Source organism: Bombyx mori, chromosome 22 (genome assembly GCF_030269925.1).
Source record: "Bombyx mori chromosome 22, ASM3026992v2".
Classification (NCBI taxonomy): domain Eukaryota; kingdom Metazoa; phylum Arthropoda; class Insecta; order Lepidoptera; family Bombycidae; genus Bombyx; species Bombyx mori.
The window spans coordinates 13,117,466-13,134,875 of record NC_085128.1 but is presented as its reverse complement, the minus strand read 5'-3'; the positions used below and the strand labels follow the sequence as shown (position 1 = coordinate 13,134,875).

General features: G+C 36.4%; 1 protein-coding gene and 1 long non-coding RNA gene across 7 annotated transcripts in view; one reads left to right on the top strand and one right to left on the bottom strand.

Annotated features, from left to right (window-relative positions):
• Nucleotides 1-17,410, bottom strand: part of LOC101740457 (afadin) — an 88,462-nt gene that overhangs the window by 68,426 nt on the left and 2,626 nt on the right. For 3 of the 6 annotated variants that reach the window (XM_012690661.4, XM_021348220.3, XM_038019019.2), the window contains 2 exons: nt 13,159-13,232; nt 3,559-3,689 (listed from right to left, as the gene is read on the bottom strand). In XM_012690661.4, the coding sequence (XP_012546115.2) occupies nt 3,559-3,666 (108 nt within the window). In that variant the 5' untranslated portion in view covers nt 3,667-3,689; nt 13,159-13,232. Of the gene's footprint in view, nt 1-3,558; nt 3,690-13,158; nt 13,233-13,340; nt 13,514-17,410 lie in introns of those variants that run through there. The other 3 variants (XM_062675016.1, XM_062675017.1, XM_021348219.3) reach the window with 3 other exon arrangements.
• On the top strand, nt 246-1,166 carry LOC134200999 (uncharacterized). The gene is made up of 2 exons (XR_009976140.1): nt 246-582; nt 689-1,166. It is a non-coding gene; the product is annotated as an uncharacterized LOC134200999 (long non-coding RNA).

Sequence of the window (17,410 nt, the reverse complement as noted above, 5' to 3'; positions counted from 1 at the left end):
TCATCTCAACACTCACTCCTCTTTCCCTCATATATATAGTTATTCACACACTCCATCAAGTCTTTTTCGGTCGACCTCTTCCTTCTACCTTGCACTACTATTTCCATACATCCCTTAGTCACATTCATCTTCTTTCTACGCATCATATGTCCAAAGCACGCTAACCGTCCGCTCTTTATTTTATTAATCATTCTGTATTAACACTCCAATTGCAAATTTACCGGGCATTGATGTAAATTGTGCCGTACTGATAGGACATTATAGTACAATTTTAATTACAATTAACATCGATATTTGTGTAACCTATAATAAATTTCGTAGACAACAAAGAATTGAATGAAATTAAGACTAAATAAACGGAAATTGTACTTATCTCGCGTCTGGTTCCTTGAATGATAAGTTTGTATAATGTTTGCATTGGTGTCGTTGTGTGTGTGCGTATTTCATCGTTCTATAGTGTAATATGATCGAAAGTGGTTTTTACTCAACACAAATATTTATCAAAGGACTTTTTCGTGTGATTCACGTTACCAATTATAGTGTTTTTGTCAATGGTATCACGTACTCGCAATTGTTTTTCAGGTGCGTAAGTGACTCACAATGACTAAACCAAATCACACCAGTAGTACTACATAAATATATACCTACCAAAAAGCCTTTTCTTAACAATTGTTTGTGTTGCCGGTAGATATATTACAAGTCACGGCTGGGTACTATCACCGTGACTGTTTCTGCAGCGATGCTAGCACGCCTTTTGGTTTGAAATATATATCAACACAGTGGAAATTTCGATTGTAAATAGAAGCAGCATTAACAAAGTCTATGGAACGGTAAATGATTTTAAAGTTACATTTAAAATGCTTTTAATTTTTGAAACCAAGAATAGCGTGGCGTTGCAAAAATAATAATTTGACAACATAGTAAAGAAGTGTTGAGATCACATGTATTGAAGACAAAAACCAGCCATGTAAGACATATCGGACAACACAGTGAATGGTCCTAAAATTAGAATGTTCGCGGATAAAATTAATATTAACCCAGTCAATCCTGGATAAACGATAGTCGAAGAGACCATAATATATATTTTTCGCTTAAGAAACACAGTACAATATAGTATATTGTGTGTTTACTTATTACTTACTATAAATTGACATAAATGCTTACAAAAATATACTGTTTTCATTTTATATTATTTTTACAAGATTCAAATTTACTTATTGTCCAATACTGTATGAACAAGATTATTTCGTAATGAAAAACGCTAAACATCGATGGACAGTAAGTTCCAGGAATTTTAGTACAGCGATATTGTAATGATTTTGTTCTATCGCAAAAAAATCGTTATCAAACGATTTTTGATTATTTTTTAATAATTCCGTTCGATGGCAGATAAAAATGATTTATTTATCAATCGTGATGTTCATCAAAACTTTTATTTTAAGTTCTATACATAGGCAGGTTTTTTGATTCTAATTACTAGTCTAAACCGTAATTATTTTAATTGCAATGACGAATAATTGTAATTTGTCATAAAACAATCACAAGGCCACATCAATTAAGTTCAAGTCGTTATTGCACAGCTTTTCTTAATGTAGCTGACAAATTGTATTTAGAAAATGTTCCGTCCACGAGTTGTTTCCGAATTAAAATAGAAATAATTTAACCTAATAAATTATATCTCTAATATTAATTATTTACTAAAAATAGTGCAGTGGCACTTCACGCTCGAAGAATAAGATCGCGAATTTATGACTAGATTAAAATTTCATTATTATTCAATACTTTATCAGTGGTAGGGTATATTGTGAACTCGCATAGGTATGAGCGATCCACGATCTTGACTATTTGTGGCGTGAAGCAGTCATGCCTTTCGATTTTAAGAATGAAGACAACGGTTTTATATGTACAATACAACTGAGGGATCAACTAAATCTTAAGACGGCATGCTGGTTGTGATGTCTATAGGTTTCATAGGTCAATTTGTATCAGTAACGCTTGTATTGTTACTGTTAGTTTTAATTATTAAAAACTACTTTGTTAACTCAGACAAAAGCAAAAAAGGCTCAATAATAGGTCGCATTTAGATTGAATTTGTACGTTCGCGTTGTCAATGAAACGGCCAACATATATACGTTATGTTTTATTGGTGTTTTAGTATCACGTGATTTTTTATATCAATTGGTTGATTCTGGTTACTGGAACGAACATTATTTGACATCGTTTATGAGACAATGAATTTGATCTTGTGCTAATTGAAAGCCACGGTTTGCAGTTTAACTATGATCGTTGTTTATTGGCCGCAAGAAAATAATTGAGTAACACCATTTAAAGCATATTATTATTGTTTTGACTGACTCGGTGGTGCAATAATTAGGGCCCTTGGTTGTTGCGCTGATGGTCGTAGGTTCGATTCCCACATCGGGCAAACACTGTATGATGAGCGGGTTTGTTTTCTTTTTGTTTGAGACCGGACGACTCTGCGTGAAAGTTCCCATTTATTTCATTCATTCATTCATTCATTCATTCATCCATACATTCATACATTCGTGCATTCATTCATTCATTTATTTATTTATTGCAGTTACTGTATGGTAAGTATAAAAACCGATTGAGAGCATTCATAGCCACGATTACCTATACATACACTATAGTCGACAATATATTCATTTTTATTGAACAAAGATAAAGTTTTAGTTTCCGAACACGAATCACCTTATTCGTATGACAGAGACGTGCTCAATACATTGTATTATGATCGCAATGAAAAATGTTCGCTGCTATATAGATTAGATATACACGTCAAATACCTAACTAAATGCGTAAGAATAAAAAACATAAGAATGAATGCGAGGTTCGATATTTACGGCCCTAGCCTATATATAGTCTTCAACCGGCACGTTAAAATCATTTCCTCAGACGAATGATCCCTTTGTTTTCCGAAATGTTTGAACGAATGTATAAGAATTTAAAAAATAATGGAGAATACTTTTCATCATTATGTAAAATTCGATTTGTTTATTAGTTATACGAAACTAACAGTTAACCTACCGCAGACTCACTGTTCACTTAACAGCGAAGCCTCTTTAGCCGCTGCAAATCTCGAGGTCTTAATTATTAATCGAATTAGAGGAACGGCCACCCAGCCCTCCAAACCGAAACTCGAGACATATGTATAGCAAGGGTATTTGTAATATAAGCTATTGAAATGTCGAGTGCCATGTATTTGTATTGACATGTCGCCATCCATTAACGGTGCTTTTAGGTACCACAAGCACCGGTCACCGTCCTCGTCAAACCCGGCTCGACGAGCGAATTAACCCATAGACACAGCCCACTGAGTTTCTCACCGGATCTTCTCAGTGGGTCGCATTTCCGATCCGGTGGTAGATTCTGCGAAGCACTGCTCTTGCTAGGGTCAGTGTTAGCATCACTCCGGTTTGAGCCCTGTGAGCTCACCTACTAGTTAAGGTTACACTGAAATAGCCTCTCAAGGCTATCAGCTTAGGTAGGATAAAAAAAAAAGTATTTGTAGAGTACAATTACTAAACTAATATTCACCTCATTGGGTTCGCTGAGCGCGAACAGATCGAGCCGGTTGGCGTTCCATTGGTGTATCATGTTGCGAAGCGCTTCACGCTCCAACATACGCTTGTCCGCTGGGTCCATCGTGTCACCGCATCAAGTCCAGTCTGAAAGATTACATGCGTACGTTACGGTATTGTATAAATCGTTAATCATTAGGTATATCACAATATCAGCTGCATGACGTTTAGAGATGACCTTCGCCTTAAATTTCATAAACAAGCCGGATTGGTCATTTAATAGTACATTGTCATTGGATTGAGCGCCGGGGAAGTGGTTGAATCAAAACCACTTTACAAACTTTTTAGCAGCGTTGTAATTTGATACTCAAAAAAAGGAAAAAGCCACCAACATATCCACCGATAGAATTTATATGTAGTTTGTGAGAATTGAATAGAATATTTCTGAAAGTCTCAATCGTACCATGTGTGAATCGCACAAATGATTTTTTCTTTTGCCTATCAATTGAAACACTTAAATGCTTCAATGAAACGTACCCAATTGATTCAATATAACTTCTAAATGTATGACGGTATATAAGATAAAATTAAATTTTGCTATAATAAAAATGTGAACTAATACTATTTTTTACTGGTGGTAGGACCTCTTGTGAGTCCGCGCGGGTAGGTACCGCCGCCCTGCCTATTTCTGCCGTGAAGCAGTAATGCTTTTCGGTCTGAAGGGTAGGGTAGACGTTGTAACTATACTGAGATCTTAGAACTTATATCTCAAGGTGGGTGGCGCATTTACGTTGTAGATGTCTATAGGCTCCAGCAACCACTTAACACCAGGTGGGCTGTGAGCTCGTCCATCCATCTAAGCAATTTTTTTTTTTTTTTTAATATTATATAATGTTTTTGTTAACGAAACCTAATTATTATCTATTATAAAAGAAAACCAGTCACATTGTTATCAGTCGCCTTAAACATATCTGCCTTTATCAAATCACTATACAATAAAGGTAAATAACAAACTCGTATACAAATATTGATGATATGAACCGCGCCTAAACGTACCTACCCACGTATGCTATCGGACTCTGTTGAATGCGATAAAGCATGCATTCGGTACATTCCTCGGCGGTAACGTAAATGAACTAATTACACTGATGTGTATACGTTAAAAGTATACGTAACCAATAAAAGTTTTCATCTTTAAAAAAAAAACAGATAAGAAGACAAACATCACTACGTCAAAAGTATGACTGAAGTAAAGTTCTCTTATTTTGTTTTCGAATGTAGACCAGGTATTGGCCCGCTTGACGGGAAGTGCTCACTGTTTCTTATGGATAGTAGCATAACCACAGACATGTCGAATATTAAGCCTCGTTAAAAGAAAGGAATTATTATTTAAGTTACTCGTAAATACTGAGACCTTAGAACTTATATCTCAAGGTGGGTGGCGCATTTACGTTGTAGATGTCTATGGGTTCCAGTAACCACTTAACACCGGGTGGGCTGTGAGCTCGTCACACATCTAGGCAATAATTTTTTTTATCTACGTTTCATCGAATGACTTGACGTCTAATAACTGAATTTTTTTTTCGAAATAGTGATATTACAAAATAATGATAACTAATGACAGAAATTAAAAATTATTGCAAATTCTATAGAGAAAAATATTCTTTTTCTTTAACATCGATAAATAAAGCGTGATTTTAGCAATAACTGTACTATGTCCGTGTCACCGGATGTCGGGGTAATGGACTTTTTCCGATAGTTCGATTTTCTCTACGCTATTGTGGATTGACAGATTAATTGCCCAGTCGGAGGGTAGGAAGCGAATATTTTACACACAAAAAATGGGGTTTTCGACCTCGTTTCATGAGCTTTAGACTGAATCGTTCGTTTCTCAGAACATAAGCGTAGCGTTAGCAAAATATCTTTAATAACACCACAATTTTATGAAATTGTATTTTTGCAACTAATGCACTATCACCAAGACGACCACGTACAAGAGGGGCATTCAACTACAGGCAAGAACTTCACCTGTCGTATTACGGTACTCGCAAACTAAAAATACAGTTAAATGCGACATTCATATAATATAACACAATTCACTAAATAAAATTGTACGTGTTAAAACGTAAACTACCTTAACACAATACCAAAGTTTTTTTTTTTTTTATTGCCCTTGTAGGCAGACGAGCATACGGCCCACCTGATTGTGAGTGGTTACCGTCGCCCATGGACTTCAGCAATGCCTGAGGCAGAGCCAATCCGCTGCCTACCAGCCAAGCCGCTGCCTACAAAGTTAGTGATTAACATATAAAAAGGTTTAAGTTAGATAAAAAACATAATCCAAATCAGTTGTACATATTGTAATTAATAATTACGTCTATGTATGTATATTAATAAACCAGTTTTCCAATATGAGACGTATGCAATCAAAAAAATATGTGGGCGTTTCTGGCGTTGATTATGCGCTGGCGCAGCATCACCGCACTACGTATTTATAACGCTAACATATGGCCCGCACGTAAACGGATGGACATCACTGTGGAACGCCAAGGTTAGTCAATTTTCACTTTTAACATATCATTTTAAGGATAAATATTAATATTATACTATACTGAGACCTAAGAACTTATATCTAGATTATATGGGCACATACACCACATTCATCCCGATTCTACATCAACTATATATTTGTCACAGGACAGTAAAACTAACCACCGAAAATTAATACTAATTGGCCAATTAAAACAATATTCAAGAAGAAAATAAATAAATAAAATCCATGAGAAACAATTATGTATGTAAAAAGCAATAAAGAAATGATTCCAGTTTCCATCACTGATTTATTGTTACCAGACTCTCCGCATTGGAATTAAGTATGGGAAACAGCAACAGCGAGTCGAGTGAATATATTTAGTTAGCCAACACAATTGACCCTTCAAAGCTAATTCATAAACAAACTATGAATATTCACATGCACCTGACGCACCGAGATCACGAGCGACGTGTTCATTACACTTTACTCGGAAACGTGTTCCTATTGCATTTCAGTTTTCATCTGAAACCCGTTTATTAGTGTTAGCTGTCAGAGAGCGAAGCGGCCGTCAGCGTTGTTATGGTTGGACTCGCTTCCGCTATTCGACTCCAGGCAATACCGTCTTTACCATAAGGGCACACGGGGCCCGCCGACAATTTCTCTCACACGTTTATTCTCAAAACATTTTTGTCGGGCACATTACACTTTTTTCAGAAATTAGTAATCAGAAGGTATTTACAAGGAATATACTATGCCTATAATAGATTTTGCTCAACAGAAATCCCGAAAGAAACCGTTATCGAAATCGTAACCAAAAAACATTAATATCATTAATGACATATTATATCATACTGTATTTGACTACCTATAATAAATGGTCATACTCAGTAAAAAAATGTTATTATAATTCGCTTTTTTTACTTTCCAAAAGGGCCTCAAATTCTTGTGTGCCCAAGGGCCCCATCCTAGTTTAAGACGTCCCTGACTCCAGGTTAGTAGCTGCTGACTGCGGCATAAAACAAGGAACTGCGAACCGTACCAAACACGGATCGTTGACTCGTTAAAATAAACACGCATCGGTAATCGTAACACGGGCAACGAATTCTTTTCCACTACACTATTGGATTGATTTCCTATCTAAACAGAATCGAATGTTTTCATAAGAACGTCGAGACCAGATATACAATCTACACCGGTATGAGTACGGTATTTTTTTGTCATAACATTGTTTTAATAATATACAAAGGTCGTCAAATGTGACTTCACGCTTGGACGCCGACCTTGCCCCTTCCTGTGGCAGCCGCGCAGTCCAATCCCGCAGACTAGATCGTAGAATGAACACAATTTTTTTTTTCTCTATAAAAACAAAATTTCCATCAAGTTTTATTGTAGGAATAACATACAACGACGAATAAAAACACGCTCCTAATTAATTAAATACTTGGTTTGAAGTTGGTTAAAATGGGCAAAGAACTTCCTTTAATAAATATATTTTGGTATGCTTGTTTAAATATTGAAATCCCATTCACTTTGTTGGCATACACATTAAAAATTCAGATAGCCAAAATAGAAACTCTTTTTACTAAATACAACTTCTTGACATCAAAACTAAATATTACAAAGTATAGTAGAGAAATAAAAAAGGCATTGGTTTGAAGTTGGTTAAAATGGGCGAAAATTTTTCCTTTAATAAATATATTTTGGTATGCTTGTTTAAATATTGAAACCCCATTCACTTTGAGGGCATACACATTAAAAATTCGGATAGCCAAAATAGAAACTCTTTTTACTAAATACAACTTCTTGACATCAAAACTAAATATGTATTACAAAGTATAGTAGAGAAATAAAAAAAGGCATTCTTTACAAATTTTAAAAGTTTCAATTCTCTTAAAAATTGTCACGACAAATATCGAGCGAAGTTATCAAAAGAACACCAAAGCCAGATTATTAACATAACACGAATAATGAAGTAGGCTAATTCCCACTAAGCGTATCGTGGGAATTTGTACAGTTTCAATAATAATGGATGCAAAAACAACGACCCCAGAACAAGTGCATGGGGGCGCGGAGCCGGTGCCGTGAAGTGGTCAAAGTGTGCACTTTACCTATAGGGAAAATCGAAACCCTTTCATTTAAGTACAAGTTACGATCGCACTTGAATTTGAAATGTAAATTACCTATAATGAAATGAATTGGCCCACATCGTTCATTTGTTGTGGTATTTTGAAATCAAATAAATGTAAAAAAGTCAAAATATTTTCTGATTACACTTAATATAGTTGTTTAATTAGTTGAAGCCATCTTGGCCTAAACGATAAGACGCTCGATGTATGGTCGAAGCGAGCGATGCGACTGTTCGAATTCCGCTGGCAGGTATCAATTTTTCTAATGAAATGCGTACTTAACAAATGTTCACTAATGACTTCCACAGTGAAAGAATAATGAAGGAAGGCATGGAAGTTAAAGAAATGATATAAAATCATGATAAATATATATTTTATCTTTATCAACAACGGAATCCACAGGCATTTCTACTAGGTACCAATGTGACTCACGCAACAAGCACGCGAGACACACAGTTGATCTATACGGCTCCTTCACCTTGTAAAACTTTATAAATCTGCACAAGATAACCATGCACTTATTTTTCCTTCTTATTTTTGCTTGTATACTAAATAGAATCTATTCAACAACATCTACCTGGAAACAACATTTTTAAAATTACGAAATATTAAATCAAGTGACATGTTGAGTGAATAAATTGATTGTAGGACCACATTATGTTGATAACAATATACGCGAACATATTTTATCAATTTCAACAAAATATGGAGAAACTGAGAAAGAAAATCAACGATAGTAATTCGATACTAAATTTAGAAACTTAAATGGATCCATTCGAAAAAGAAAGTAAACAGAATAGCGCGATAGCATTCGATTCTTGAAATTCGAGTTGTTTATTAAACAAGTGATAGTGGAGCGACCGCAGACAGTCCGACTAGAAGATTCGTGTCGGCCTTTCCGTTGCCACGTCCGGTATATTCCTGGCATCAGCCATCAGTGTCTATGCTAGGTAAAACGTTGCGAACGCTGTCAGTATTCGCGCCCAAACGAAATGTCCGTGACCTGGCACCGCGTTCCCTCTCTAAGAAAACTGGATCGCAAAATGAATTGCAATTTTGTTTTTTTTTACAAATACCGATAAGTTATTGAGAATCTATAGAAGAGTTGGAAGTGTTATAGTCGTACTATAAAAGTCTTTTAGGTTATTTAGGACGTGTTTTTTTTTAGACGAATGATAAAAATATACGATAAGATAGTAGATGGTACGGAAACATAAAAAAAGGAGAAAACAATGCGTATTGTTTGCCGGTTGGCATATATAACATATCGATTAACTGTAGCATGACAGGGAATATCGGAACCTGGCACCGAGAGCCTCACGGATAGGGAATTGTTACGGATCACGCAGTAACTGCTCCATAAAGGGGACACAAGAAGAATGACATACTTTAACTGACTGCGATAATAATTATCACATTTAATTTCCTCGAGAATTACTCTGTCAATTTACTTTCACTTAAGATGTTCAAGTAAACTGCGTTTCGTGTAAGTCATATCGAGCATAAATCTAAAATGAATATATTACTTTGGTTAATACCGATGTTACGCCACTTTTGTTCAGACAAAGCGAGATGCCATTACAAGCCATTGTTTATTGAATGTTCTGCAATTCGGAAGGTAGTTAAGTGTTAAAACATGTAATTTAGCAACTTTCAAAATTCTTTACCAAACAACCTTTTTATCCGTTCATCTGATTGAGCAAGACGAAAAACAAACAAATATATACATACAAGTACATTTTTCAAATGGATAGTGTAATCGATAATATTAGTTGTATATTGGATCAGCTATTTAAATCTCATTAAGTATGGTACCTTACTTAATCCGGGTATGGAATAATTTTCATGTCCAACAAATCTTCCATTAACTTACTTTTTTTTAATTTTAAAAAGTTTTCATTAAAAACAATGTAACAGAGTATAATAAATACACTTTATTACAGTTTGAACATGAAATTAATTGTTATAATTTTCATGCACACTGGCCACAATCTATTGAATTGTACTCAAAAAAGTTTAACAATATTTTTATTTATCATTTTATGTACATATACTGAATATTTAGTTTAAAAAAATATTTTTTTTAAAGTTTTTATAAAGAAATTGTCCGAATGGCCTTGTTTATTGTGTTAACTATAAATTATTATCGCGAACAAACTAAGAATGCCAGATTTAAACGTAATCAAGTTGCTAGAGGTTTACCTTAATTAAAACTACACTGACACACCTACAAACAGGTGACCCAGACATTACCAGTATCAATATCTGTGGTAAGCAGAGTTGTCAAAAGGGTAGACAGGAAAGTTAACAGAAAAATATCAGAGATTCTCGGTTCAGCGTACTGAGAGTTTAGTATGGGAAGGTCTTTGTATTAAAGTACTCGTCCTTAGGGAGGAGCTTTGCGGCGTTGAGAGTGGGTCATATTAAGCACTTTTTTTTCCCTACTTGTGCTGATAGTCTTGGGAGGCTATATCAGCGTTACCCTAGCGTGTAGGTGAGCTCTCGGGGCTCCAACCGGAAGTGTTGCTAACACTGGCCCTAAGAAGAGCAGTGTTTCGCAGAATGTACCACCGAATCTGAACGCGACCCACTGAGAAGATCCGGCGAGAAACTCAGTGGGCTGTGTCTATGGGTTAATTTGCTCGCCGAGCCCTTTGTAGCGAGCGACGGTTTGGCGAGGACGGTGACCGGTGCTTGAGGTACCTAAAAGCAACGTTAATGGATCGGGAGGATCCGTGATGACGCGTTTAGGGCGACAGCGACTGTTTACCATCCGGTCCACAGGATCGGGTATGTAATTTCCGGCAGCCACGACAAGAGAGTTTTCGTGTCGTGCCGCCTTCTCAAAGTGAACAGACACCATGTAACTGAGACTGGAAGAAATTGTACTGCGTTTTGTCCCCTTCATAGGAGATGTATTTGTTTTTATGCACGGTAATAGACGAAATGTTGAAATTGGGGGGTATTGCGCACTCAACCGACTTAAGTTCATTAGACCATGTATGGTATCCCTTGCGTGCTCTATAGGGTTTTAAGCTTGATAGACAAATTGAGAAAATAAATACTGCTGCATTAATCTGCGAGACCTTAAAACACATTACGGAAATAACGGAATATAATCTCTCAAAAACGAATATCAATCAAAATTAAAGTCAATAAATTCAATTATTATGTTTTATAGACACTTTTTCCATCCTCTAAAGTCCAAGAGTGTCATGAACGAAGCGATGTATTTTTTTCTTTTATATATTCAACTGTTATCTTTTGTATTATTAGATGCACAACGTGCTGGTAGCGCAAATAAACCAGAATTTTTGAATGAATCGTAAAGCGGTGCGTGTTCACATAGTAGTTTCTCTAAACAAATATTAGCTTTATTTAGATATTAATGTTAAATATTGGGTGTACGTTTAGAGAGTTCAAATTGCGGTCAGCAAGTGCGTAGATGCGTACACTAGCGCGTTCTACTTGGAGCTTAATTCAATTAGAAGCAATCGGCTCTGGTGACGTCGCGGTCTCCGGCAATGCGCCAATGCTTGTGTCAAGCCGCCCTTCACATTTACGCGCCCTTATATCGTTTGAGATTTACGACGTCAGCATATAATTCAATTTTCATTCTCAGGCTGTAAATAAATCTATATATATAAAAATGAATTGCTATTCGTTAGTCTCGCTAAAACTCGAGAACGGCTGGACCGATTTGGCTAATTTTGGTCTTAAACTATTTGTGGAAATCCAGAGAAGGTTTAAAAGGCAGATAAATATGAAAATGCTCAGAATTAAATAAAAATAACATTAAATATTTTATACAAAAGCTTAGGTCTTTTATTTATCGATTGAGGCACTACGAAGTCTGCCGGGTCAGCTAATACAAAATAGAGATCTAACGTTTCAAACTTTGCACTTACTGAAATGTAAACACAAAGTAGATTAAGGTTGGTTCTCTTATTTATGTCTTTTTCTTGAGGTATCGACTTCTAAAATTAAACAGTTAAATTTCGATCTCTTGTTATAAAGAAATATTGTTCTTAAGTTATTATCCTTGATCACAATTTTTGGTATGGTAATCCGACCACATGCATTAAACCTTAGGATTTAAATACAAATTGAAATCAGTTTATCAGTTAAAAAAAAACACAGGTTTGCATCGCTAATGAATTCCGAATCTTCCACATCCGCGCCAACCTGCAACCAGCACTTGTGGTACAAACGCAACACGATACGAAGGAACAAGAATATCCCGAACATGTAAAAACTAGTTGCATTGCAAGTAATTTTATACCATACGCCGGGGAGTTGTGAAAGTTTTAAACGAGCTTAGAAAACTCGCCGTTGCATTTCTGGTCGACACGAAACTAGCACACGAGTGTTCGATTTTTTCCGTTTCTTCGTTTGATTTTAAATTGTGGCTTTGTAAATTAATTACTATCAATCTAAATACTTCTTTACCTTTATGCTATTTGTAGCTTTCCCGAAATGCAACCTAATTTCCCGAAGGATATCGAAATTCAATTGTAATATCGAAATAATTACAAAATAAAACGTTTTCTTTATAAATCTTCAACAAAAAAGTACGTGCCTGAAAGGAAGCTAAATGTTTTGTAGATAGACAAGACTTGGCCGCGAGCAGCCCTTTTCGTAATAGAACCACCGTGAGAAAGTAAAAGACGCAATCACCGAGTGAAAAGCGAAGAAACAGAGGAAAGTCGAGACGCAACCGAGGCCTTAATAGAGTACTTAAAAATTCAGGACACCCGGCCCATGTTTTGAGTTTGACCCGGTAAAGTATGCATATGAACTGTTAATGCCCCGTGATTATACTATGTAGTTGGTTTTAACTGAGACAAGAAATAGTGTCACCATTTAATTGACAAAAAATCATTAATTTTATGGTGTTTAAAAATATTTTTTTAATGGGCACGCTTTGGATTCCGCGAAGAGTAATCAAGTAACTTACTTTTTAATGCAGGATATTCGTGGCTAGATGTCCATTGACAGCCGTGAGTGTAGCAAAAATCTACGCCATACTATCTGAAACAAAGCAACGGCCATGTAAACAAAGTAAACTTAACAATTTAAACTGAATCTTTGAACAGTACAAGCATGAGTTCGTTTGAATATTTTTTAACTCTTTATAACCTTTTTTTATTGGTATCTTCTAGCTATTTAACGGAATATTTTAATGTAATTAATATACAACAATGTGGACTCAAGGACTGATGACAATTCACTAAGTTTATTTTGCATAATCCTCCCGACACACGGTCATAACGATAAAAAAATGATTATTTTAATTCTTTGACATGTTTCACGCTTTATGACACACCGGTGGGCCTAGCGTATTTATTATACCATTCGGGCTAAGCCAAAATCAGCGAGTCAGAAATTTTATCAATTTGAGATTTTCATTCAAAAATTTATAAAATGCGATCATTTGCGCGGAAGATAAAAATTAGCGACTTTTACAGTTTAGTTTAGATATTTCAAAAGGCTGACGGGTGACCCTCGTAGCCCTAATAGTTCAGCAAGAGAAGGCTCACCGGTGAGCATGATGATCAATGACCGACAGTACGTATTCCGTCATAAACATTGGGCTGAATCTTTGGAGAACAAGGGCTGCGATACTCGATATCGAAGAACTTGCGTCTCAAATGGAGAATTCTCTAGGGCGGGTCTCCGGACGGGATGGCTTAAATTTAATTCAATTCAATAATTTAAAGTCACAGGTTTGTGCGTTAATTGTGAAGGGTCCCTTTGTCATGGCACCAAAATCCCAAGGAGTATCCATGCTAACTTCCCCAAGTATTGGTATTCTTGGTGTCGATATTTCGAGCGGTGTTCAGTACCGGAGTATTTCGGTAGGAATAGCCAAGTTCTAAAATGTTGAGAGCCCTCAACAGAGCGAAGCGGTACTTAACGCCTGGACAAATTTGTTGCTTCACAAACAACAGGTCCAGCCTCGCGTGAAGTACTGCTGCAATCACTGGGCCTGGGCTACCAAATACCAGAAAGTTCCATAAGACTGCATAGACGAGGGCCACGCGTATTGTAGATATTCCCGAACTCACAAATGACTGTGAACCTCTGGGTCTACGGAGGACTTCTTTTTGTACCTGTTCTATAAAGAGCGCACTGAGGAATTTTTCAAAATGACCCTTTACCTTCTTTTTACTATAGCATCACTCGCAATAGGGTCAGAGTTTACGCATACTATCAAGAATCACCACGTTCATCAACAGTGCGTTTCCAGAGATCTTTTTTGTATCCGAACTTATATGTTAAAATAATATAAACCAATCTGAAAGACTTCCATCAAGTACAGCTGTTAATTTTTAATGTCGTTTTCTTGTCATCTTAATGGGTCAACTTTTCTGCTTAAGGTGAAAGATTCGGTTTTTTTTATCGTGAATTTAAGATAGAAGAAAAAGTAGCTGAAAATCTTATAAGAATCAATTTGCAATCAGTGAATACTGTTATTAGGTGCGCTGAGTCAACGTAGAGACCCATCTTGCCTTCTGCATTTATGAGTCATTGAGGCAACGACCGGGTGGTACAAACAAAGCCTAACCAGATACAACTCAATTCTTTATCTATTGAAAAACATTTTCAAATGCGGCCAAATATTTATTGTTATAATGGTTCAATGTTTCGTGCGGATTGCGATGTGTAGGTTTTAAAGTTCGATATAAACTTCGTGTCCGTGCCAAGCTAATTAATATGTAAGGCTCGTATTCGGCATAATATCAATAGAAACACATTGTCAACGGAGTACGTTATGGTAAAAATAACAAACGTATGTACTTACAAAGTCCCGCTCAGTGACTCTTTAGCACACATTTCAAATTATTTAAGATTCATAGTAAATTGTGAAAAATTGAAGAATGCCTTAAAAGATAACGACGGTCGGCATACTCGTATCGAACGATTCGACTATACCGGAATTTAGATTCTGAAAGCAGGTACCAAATATTCTAAGCCATTCTAAGGAAATACATTTCAATAATAGTATTGTATAAAAAATCACACTTGTTGATTTAATTAATTCGCGTAAACAATAACGGTCGGGCTTACAGTGAATTTTAGATATTCTCCCGAGATTTTTCGGTCAGCAAATCTGCAGGAAGCCCCCAAAAACTTTTTTCCAAACACACAAAGAAACTTTGATTATGCCCATTGCTTTTTGGGGGTCTTTGCGCCTTCTTCTTTTTTAAGTCGAGTTTGATTTAAGGAAGGACATGTCATAACACTCAAGACACTAGAGAGGAGTCAGAACCAGATGGAGCATGGCAAAAGAAACTAATGAAATATTGTGCATGAGCAGTGTTTTTGTTGTGCTTGACGGTGTATGGTGCAATGGTACAATGGTAATGGCCATCACCATGAAATCAGTGGTAACCATTCAATTCTACAAATTATGATATACATGGACCAAAAGACAGAACAGTTCCTATGAAATGAATTATGGATAATGTTCTGCTAGCCTCTTCTGAGTAGAGTAGCTGATATTTGAGAGCCCTGTCCCCGAGATTGGAGCGATAGTATAGATGAAGCCACGAGCCTTTAGATTGTACAAGTCTTTATCCTACTTTGAAGTACCATTTTACTCTGTTGAGAATTCCAAAGATTTTAAAAGCCCTCTTCTCTATACCCTCCAATTCCACAGGTAAATACCTAGTCAGGTCATAAATTCTGTCACATGTTTAATGTAAAATAATTGAAACAAGTTTATTCATTATGTAACCATTCATATACCAAAATGAACTTAACAAAACATAGATTCTTATGACACTAAAGTTTATTCAAAATGACCTCCGTGATTTTGAATACAGGCCTTCAATCTGCGCGGCCAGTCGTCTATCGCAGCACGAACGAGGTCCTTGTCAATATCGGCGGCTGCCTTAATCAAGGATGTCTTGAGTGACTCCAAATTGGGATGAGGCTTTGAGCACGCCTTTTCCTCCAAGTGTTGCCATATCTTGTAATCTAACGGATTCAAATCTGGACTGGAGGAGGGCCAGTCTTCGTGCCGGATGAAGTCGATTTCACGCGCCGCCAGCCAGTCTTGTGTGCTCTTCGCTCTATGAGCTGGCGCCGAATCTTGTTGGAAAAACCCAGTGCCTGTTATTGAACACTAGCGACCCGCCCTCGCTTCGCTTCGGAAACATTAACCCACACATGAAACCAAAAAAAAAAAAAAAATTTTTTTAAAAAAGTAGCCGTCCGTGCCTAGGATCCTATCTTTATATTAACCAAGTCTTATAAAAATCCGTTCAGACGTTAAGGCGTGAATGAGGTAAACTTTGAAACCAAACTATTAAAAATCACTAACTTAATTAGTTTTCTGCCTACTGCCTACGCCTTAAGTACGATAGCATGAATATTAATAGCCCATATCCTTTTCTAGGTTACTATCTATCACCTAACTAAATTTCATCAAAATCCGTTCAGCCGTTTAGGCATGATAGAGCAAAACTCCCACCAAAAACCATAAAAAAATCACTAACTCAATTCAGTTTTCTGCCTACTTCCTACCCCCTAAGTACTATGACGTGATCATTTTGATCTTATATCCGTTTTTAGGTAACCATCTATTACCTTACTAAATTTCATCAAGATCTGTTCAGCCTTTTATACGTGAAAGAGCAAAAGTCCCAACAAAAACGACTAAAAATCACTAACTCAATTTAGTTATCTGCCTACTGCCTACCCCCTAAGAACGATGGCGTGATTATTTATAGCCTATGACCATTTCTAGGTTATCATCTATCACCATACCAAATTTCATCAAAATCCGTTCAGCCGTTTAGGCGTGAAAGAGGAACAGACAGACAGACAGACAGACAGAGTTACTTTCGCATTTATAATATTAGTATGGATGGTATGAGAAACAGGTTCCACAAGGTTCATCAGGACTGTATTTTGATACACAACTGCATTCGTTTTTACACCTTTCTCACAAAAATGTACCTCTGTTAAGCCCCAATAAGAAACTCCCAACCATACCATGAGTGAGGATGGAAAATGACCTCGTTGGACACGCGGAATACGGTTGCTCGCTTCTTCACTACTGTGTGCGTACACCTTATCATTTTGTTTGTTGTAGCTCTCTTCTACGGTAAAAAATTTTTCATCCGAAAAAAGAATTTCCCGATATTTTTTTCCCGCGTACCGCTTCAACAAAGCGCGGCATCTCTTCAGTCTCAGGTCCA